Source organism: Elephantulus edwardii, unplaced genomic scaffold, assembly GCF_000299155.1.
Source record: "Elephantulus edwardii isolate Elephantulus edwardi_28Jun2011 unplaced genomic scaffold, EleEdw1.0 scaffold00005, whole genome shotgun sequence".
Lineage (NCBI taxonomy): Eukaryota > Metazoa > Chordata > Mammalia > Macroscelidea > Macroscelididae > Elephantulus > Elephantulus edwardii.
In genome coordinates this window covers 38,311,115-38,319,685 of record NW_006399755.1, presented here as the reverse complement: position 1 = coordinate 38,319,685, position 8,571 = coordinate 38,311,115, and the positions used below count along the sequence as shown (strand labels likewise).

The window sequence follows — 8,571 nt, the reverse complement described above, 5'->3', positions numbered from 1 at the left end:
TTTTTTGTGCCATCAAGTAAATTTTGACCTCATGTAAAAAAGCAGAACTGTTCCATAAGGTATTTTGCACTGAAATCTATGTGGGGGTCTTTCTTCCTTGTAGTGAATGGTGGATACTAACAGTTGACCTTTAAATTAACAACCAAGCCTATAACTACTGTGCTATCAAGCATCTTGAATTATTACTCAGTGTTGTCCATGAGTCAGCATCAGCGATATCAACTACCTAGTGGATTAGAATTTGCATTTTTATAGAGGATCTTCACGTAATTTGAGTGCACACTAAAGTTTAAAAACATGGACCTAAAAAAAGAGTGGTCAGCTCTGTAAAGAAGTGAAGGAAAAATATTTGTAGCCTGTAGACCCTGTTAGGCAGGTCTATTCTATCCTGCTTATTCTTTTCTATACTACTTATAGAGTTATTGCAAATAACCACTAACTCAATGGTAATGGGAAGGGGAAACACCTAGTAAAGTTCTGAGACAAGAAAAAGTCCAGTTCACTAGAAACCTTACAGAAGAATGGCCACTGTAACTGATGCAGAGTAAACAATGATTAGTGCAGAAGAGGAAGACCTGGGATGAGATGGACTGACACAAATAGCTGGGGTAAAGAGGGTTGGTGTGTCAAAGACCGTGAGATTGGCCTAGGTAGAGCCGACTTCAGAGCTATTGTGCATAGGGGCCACTAGGAGTCACATAACAATAATAACAAACACAACAGATATTGTTACAACACTGCTATCAGACCTAGGGAGCTCCAATGACCTTGCAGATAAAAGGTTATGTTGCAAACTCAAAGACAGATAGTTTGAATATATCAGCTGCTTTGTGGAAGAAGGATGGGTACTTTCCTCCCCCGCAATTTACAAATTTCACGGGCTCTGAAAACTCACTGGAGGGTCAGCTTTGAGTTTGGATTCAACTCAACATTATAATGTAAAATACCTTCATTTTTAACATTGCTTCAGTTATATTCTGCTTAGATTACAATAACAGGAAACCTTCACAGTAAAGAATCTTATGCATTTGAATTCTAGGAAGAAACTATGGCTGATACAAACAAACAAAAAGTCATCCTTCTGTGCAGTAATTTTAGAGAATAGAGAGAGCAAAGAGCTGGTGTGGCCAGTGACAGCTCTCTGGGCCTCTGGGACCTACTATGAGGAGGGTTAGTAAGGTTGGAAAGTGATACAAAGCAAACAAGTCTTGGGCTGTATCATAGTCTTTCTCTATTCATTAATCACATCCCAACTTGATGTATTTTTTTAATCACTACTTTAAATTTTTTCTAGATGTATAAGCCAACATTCTTCAGCATGTCTTCCTGTGAATTAGAATTCTACAGTATTCATTATTCTGGTAGGGTAAGAAGTGTAGAGAATACCTGAACTACTAACTCAAAAGAATTCCAAGAATTATGCTGACTTTGAGTTAATCAAGACTCACACAACAAAGCTGAACTGTCCCATATGTGTTTCCAAGGCTGTGATCTCCACAGAAGGAGCTAAATCTTTCACATAGAGTGATTGGTGGAGTTGAGCTACCACTCTTTTAGTTGATAGCCAACTGTTTAAAAACTGCACCATCAGAGGACTTTATCTAGACTAGTCTCATTGAAACTCATTGCCATCAAGTCAGAATGGATTCACAGATGACCTTCCACAGAGTTTTCGAGGCAGTAAATCTGTCGGGAGGAGATGGCCCACCTTTAGTTGATGGTGGATCCAAACTATCAAAGAAGCTCTGGTTTTGGGCTTGAAGCACAAACTCCCCATAAATTCTGGCACCTGAACTCCCTTGTGGACTATTGTTGTGTACCATTGAGTTGGAACAGACCCACAGCTGATCCTCTAGTGGATTTTTAGAGGCAATCAGTCGTCCAGGAGATTACCCATCTTCATCACACAGAGCAGCTGGTAGGCTCAAACTGTGTGCCTTCGAGTTTGCAGTGCAGATACTTGCCACTAGGCCATCAGAGCTCCCTTTGTGGACTATTATTGTTTGTTGTTGTTATGTGCCATCAAGTCACTTGCGACTCATAGCAACCCTATGTACAAGAGCCCTAAATGCTGTTCTATAGTCTATGTGTGCTCTATTGTACATAGGATTTTCGAAGGCCTGCATCACCTATTAAATCTAAGATGATATTTCCTGCATAACTGAGGCAGCTTGCAGGAAAGCAGATCATGATACTAATAATTAACAGGAAAAACATTACTCTTGTGTCCTGTGAATCCCTTTAAATTTATTGAGACTTTCAATAATCATTCACTCTCTCTAGCAAACATGAAATATTATTTCTGGCATTACATAAGTATCACGTCTCATTTTGTGACATTTAAGACTTTAACATGAATGTGTAGTTTTCACCATGAAGGCTGGCTCTTCGACTGTTCAGCTTTCTCAGGGTTCACTCATGTTATAATCTCCAGCAACTTTTTTTGGGGAAAAAAGATCAACCCCAAACTTGTCCAGTAAACTACAATCTACTTACTGCCAAACTGATGTTTCTAAATTGATTTCTTCTGAAACTTAGCAGTATAAAAACTGTACAAGACCACTACTTAACCATGGTGCTCTAGTTACTTAGAGGTAAGGCAGTCTCATTGCCAAAACAAAGATATGCAGTTCGAAAGTACCAGCTAGTAGAAGAAAGATGGACGACAATCTCTTCCTGTGCCATAAGTGCCTCTGAAAACCCACTGGAAGATCCCCTATGAGTCAGTTGCAACCCAGGGATATATAACAACAATAGCAGCAACATTTGAATAGCTCAGCTCTCTCCACATTGGTAGTTGAGTTACCAGCAATGTGACTGATATTAACATAGGAACTAATATTGACTCCGCTGTAGGGTATTCTGCAGCCAGGCTGCATCATCGTTGGCTGCTGGGGAAGAGATGTATGTTGCCTCTTCCTGAAGCAAAGTCTGAAATGAGGTACAGCTGGCAGAGGTAAGCACTCATACTGATACGACAGGTGCTCAGGGTACAAACATTTCCTCTTAGTCATGGGCTAAAATGAGAACTCCAGAAAAAGCAGAGTTTACCATAACAGAAGTAATCATGATGCTACCATTCTGGCTTGAAATCACCTGTTAGCAAAAAATTACTTCTCCGGATGACCTAAGTCAGAAATCCATGTCTAAGTGAGAAAGCAACTTTTCTTTGTCTATTTTTAGGTTATCAGAGCTCTCAATTTGTCTTCACAGACCCAGGACAATTAATTCGTATAAGAAATGTGAACATAATGGCAAACCACCAGCCATAACAGCAGGGACAAGTAAAGCCGAATTAATTTTCTCAGGAATTTTTACCTAGAGAATAAAAAATAAAGTTTAGGATCTGATGCAATTTCTTAAGAGCACCAACTGGTAATGGTGATGATTTTGTGTACCCCCAAAATCCAAAACTTCTCTCTATATTGAAACAAATAGAAGTAGCTGCAGGGAGAACCATAGTGTATGGTGAGATTATTGCAAGATTAACAATCGCAGAGGTTACACAGGGAGCTCTGATGGCATCAGCTGCAGGGAGTTGCACTGCTAACCCAAAGGCGGTGCCTTTCTGACAGTCTGAGTCCACTAAAAGCTCCACAGGTAAAAACTGAGAGGGAAACTTTTAATCTCCCTCCAAACTCTGAAGAGTTGAATTTAGCACGGTTGTTGCATTGTTTAAAAGTAGAAGAGATGCCAGGACACCAGAGAATTCTGGGAGTGAGGGGTACCTTCACTATTTGGATTGTGGTGATAGTTTCAAGGTCAAGAATTTAAAATTGTAGCCACCTATGTGCAATTTCTTGTGTATCAATAATACCTGTAATTCTGTTTAAAAATAAGTGTTCTCCAGAGCCCTCTTAATTCTGTTAAATTAAGAATTGGTAGAATTCTTCGTTCTGAAATTTGGGGAAAATTTCAATAATAAAATGGCCCCACGTAATTTCAGATTGAAGTCAGCTTTCATCGATTTCTTATTTCACACAAATTGTAAAGAAAAATATTTCAGAAACATTGATCTTATAAATTTCTATAATTATTAAATAACACTGATAGTGTGATAGTAAAAGGTGCACACTTTAGTACCTCATAGAAATGATTAACTTTACTTAATAAGAATTTCAAAGCAATGTCAAGTTGGGACTAGATAAAAGCACTTTCTGTAGTTAGTTGCCATCAAGTTGACAATAACTCATAGCAACACTATGAACAATAGATACGAACCTTATTCTATCCTGCACAATCTTCACTCTTTCTGATATGCCTGTGCCTATTAAGTTGCTATGTCAGACTCTTATTGATGGTACTCCTTTCTTTTGTTAACCATCCATGTTTCCCAGGATATTGTTTTTTCCATGGACTACTCACTCCTTAAAACCTGCCCAAAGTAGGTGCGATACAATCTGACCATCCTTGACTCTAAGGAGCACCTTGGTTGCACGCCCTGCAAGATAGACTTGTTTGTTCTTCTGGTAGTTCATGGCACACTTAGGACTTGTTTCCAACACCACAATGCAAAGGCATCACTTCTTCTGCCATCCTTATTCACTGTCCAACTTTGAGATGTATAGGAGTAGTGCTTAAGGAATTTTGCTGTTAGCCCAGAAGTAGGTGGTTTGAATCCATCAGCAACTTTGTGGGAAAAAGATAGGCAATAAAAATCCTCTTTTCTCATGAGAATGAGAGCCTCTGAAAACCTGCCGGAGGGTCAACTATGAATTGGTTCTGACTTGTTGGCAAGGAGTAATTAGTAATGTCAGCAATGCTAGTGAAAATTATCTTAGTAATATCAGTGAAAGTATAATAGAAGGATTTGATAGTCACTTTGTGAAAGATCATAGCTGTTGAAATGATACAGTTAAGTATTATAATGTTCAGACACAAAATAAAATAAATGATATATTCATACTATAAAGAAAATATTGTATCAGTCAAGTTGACACATCAATAAGATCACTATTATCTCATGTAGAAAATATTTTTAAGTAGAAAAACCAATATGAACTTTAATATCTTGCTTCAGAAATATATACTAGTATAAAATGCCAACACTTACTTTCCAATTGTATTTGGTAGCATTGTAAGTTGATTGTCATCTACTTTCAGAGTAGTTAGTTTTTTCAATAGTCCTAAAAGAGAGAAGAAGGTTTATTAGTACATAAGAGCAGATGATTTTTTTTGTAAAAAAAAAAATAAACAAATCATTTGTGATGAAAAGCTGCATACCAACTGACTTCCTTTTGGCTTATATTAAGCTAATACTTGAGTGTAATTAAGACCTTGCAAAAAAGTTCCTTGCATCAATTGTAGTTCTGTGTGTAAGCAAGTAAACAAAACATAAGGCACTATAGAAACCAGAGTTGACATTAATAGGACTTTCACATTTTCCTTTTCGACTGTGCAGTAAATGGAGCAGCTGAAAAATTTCAAGCCAGCTGTGATTTAATATTTAATTAACTCCTAAGCACTAATAACTAACAATCCTGTTGTGATACAAATTGAAAACAAATTTGAATTAAGCATAATATTTGATAAATGGATACTGTGGTTCTACAGTGCAGTGGTTATAATTATGGTCTTGGAAAAGACAACATATGACCTTTTACTGTTTTTGGCATCATAAATCTTTGACTTGCATCCGCGGTAAGAACAAAACTTGTAATCTTTAATATACTGAGTAGAACTGGCCAAGAATTGAAGTTACAGCTATATATCCTTCACCAAATCCTCCACAACCTTACTGTTTGTTCTCTCACAATTTTTAAGGACTAATAGCCACAGAGTAATTAAAGAACAACTGTATTTGGCATAATCAACTTCTTTTACACAGCCATAGCATAATCTAATTGTATCAATATGACTAAACTGCCAAGATTCAAGGGCAAAACATTGACTTTTGAGGGGAAATTTCTTTTTATTGTTGATGAATCTTTGCTTTCCATCAGAACCAGGCATATATTCTGTAGACCTTTGTGTTCTGTCAGTCCTAGTCCTCAGAAGTGATTCCCTAACTTGTCCACCACTGAAATCTTTCAGGAAGCTGCATATGATAAAGAGTTCGAGCTGAAAGGCATTTGTAGACAAACAAGGCCTAGGAATCCATGGGATACCAGTTGACATGATTCAGCCCTGGATGTGCTGTTTTGTGTGAGGAAATATGGAAGGCCAACTAATTGTAAGAGAACCATTATTTGTTCCTGTTCCTAAGAAAGGTGATCCAACAGTGTGTGAATTATCTAACAATATCATTAATATTACTTGCAAGCAAATATTACTGTGCATCATCCCAAAATAGCTAGCACAGTGCACCAACATCTAGAAGTTCAAGCTGGTTTTAGAAGAGACCACGACACTAAGAATATCATTGATGATGTCAGATAGATCTTGGCTTAAATCAAAGAACACCAGAAGACCATCTATTTGTCTTTTATTAAATATGCAAAGGCCTTTCAGTATGTGGATAATAAAAAAACTCTAGAGCTAACACTGAGAAGAATGGGAATCCCAAAACGCTTTATTATGCTCTAATGAAACTTAGACCAAGAAGCTGTTGACTAACAAACTGAACAAGGGAACACAACATGGTCTAAAAATCAAGAAATGCATGTGTCAGGATTGTATTGTTTCTCCATACCTATTCAATCTCTATGCTGAGAAAATAATTTGGAAGCTGAACTTTACAAAGAATAATGTGGCATCAGGATTGAAGAAAGACTCATCAACAATCTGTTTTGCAGGCGACACAACCTCACTGGCTAAAGTTAGGAGGACTTGAAACACTTGCTTCAGAAGCTCAAAGACATCAACAAAGATGACATTTCAACCTCAAGAAGATACAAATTATCAACACCTGGTCAATAGGTGACATCATGATAGATTGAGAAAACACTGATACTATCAACAATTTCTTCTTGATCGAACCCACAATCAACACCCTTGGTATCAACAGTCAATATATAAAATGAATTTGGCTGCTCCTTGGAGGCAAGGATTCTGAGGCTTCGTCTGACATACTTTGGCCATGTTGCAAAGAGGGACTGGTCCTTGGAGAGGGACATCATGCTTGGTAGGGTAGAGTGACAGTGCAGGAGGAGAAGACGCTCTATGAGGTGGATTGATTCAGTGACTGAGGTAATCGGGATGGGTGTGTCAGAGACAGTGCGATTGGCACAGGACAAAGCAGAGTTTAGGGCTGTTGTACATAGGGTCGCTAAGAGTCGCAAGCGACTTGATAGCACATAACAATAACAACATTGCCTCAGGAAAGTCTGCTGTAAAAGAACTTTCTAAAGTAGTAAGGAGTAATGTTATCAGTTTGAAGACACTTCTTTGAACAGGACAATGAACAGAGATGATAGAAGAAGAATCTGTGGTGTTGGAAAAGAGTACTGAGTATCCCATGGACTGTCAAAAAATCAGAGATGTCTTGGGGGAGAAAGTGAAGCCAGAGTGCTCTTTAGAGGCAAGGAAGCAAAGCTTCACTACATTTACTTTTGCTGTGTTGTTGGAAGGGACTATTCCTTAGAAAGGGACATCATACTTGGTAAGGGGGAATGTCAGCAAAAGGAGAGGAAGATCCTCAGTGAGATAGACTGACACAGTGACTGCAGCAATGAGCTCAAATATGTCAGGGATGATAAGGATGGCACAGGATAGGAGAGGGAATAGCTTTATTATTCATAGTGTTTCTATGAGCTATACTCAACTTGACAACACCTAACATATCAACAATTGTTCTCTGCAGTGAACTTCTGGTAGTTATAGGAGATTATATAGTCAAATATTTCTGAATGAAATATTGAGAAATTAAACAAAATAAACAAGCTTTTAAAATCAAGTTTTAAGGAGCTTTCTGAGGAGCTTTCCAATATACTATAACACAGGATGATTGTCCAGTCGTCTTCTGTAGAATTTATATATGGATGTTGAGTGTATGCAGAGCATCTTTGAGAGTCTGTTATAGATTATGTCCTCTCTCAAGGATTTGAGAGTTCTTTAAATCATAAAACTAGTCACAAAAATTTTGAAATAAAAGCTATTCTGCACTCTAACCTCCAGTACGCTGTTACCTATTTTTTACAAAGCGCTCAGACTCTAGTAGAGTCACTATCAGACTGCTGGAAACTGATGGCTGCAATATTTGAAGCTAGTATGTCAGCGTGTGATCCCAGAACACACTCTTGAAAGGAGCAGCACCTGGGGATAATTAACACTGTAATGATTCAGCTCTGAAATCTGAGTACCCACTTCAATACTCATCTGTGCTCCAAAAGGTGACTGGATCATTTTAGAGCCTCAAGTTTGGATGTTAAAATATCAACTTTGGAAACAAAACTGCCCCCTGAATTTATTCACAAGTTGTAGCAATGAAAGGGTTTAAGGATGTCATGTAGATGTCTTCCATGGCTTCCTGGTCCTACTCAGACTATTGGGTCTCCAGGAGAACTAGTTGGGTGTCTCACAGTCACCTGATTGCCTCTCGTGAAGTTTTTTTGTTTCAATGGCTGTGTATGAAGGAAGATGAAGAGTATACTGTTTAAGATTATCAAGGTTCTTAGGTTTGAAGTAGTGGTA

General features: G+C 38.0%; 1 protein-coding gene across 1 annotated transcript in view; it reads right to left on the bottom strand.

Moving 5' to 3' along the window:
- Positions 1-8,571, bottom strand: part of LRRC7 (leucine rich repeat containing 7) — a 720,627-nt gene that overhangs the window by 223,911 nt on the left and 488,145 nt on the right. Inside the window, exon 10 of the mRNA XM_006879790.1 lies at positions 5,054-5,126. Coding sequence (XP_006879852.1) covers positions 5,054-5,126 — 73 coding nt within the window. The remainder of the gene's footprint in view (positions 1-5,053; positions 5,127-8,571) is intronic.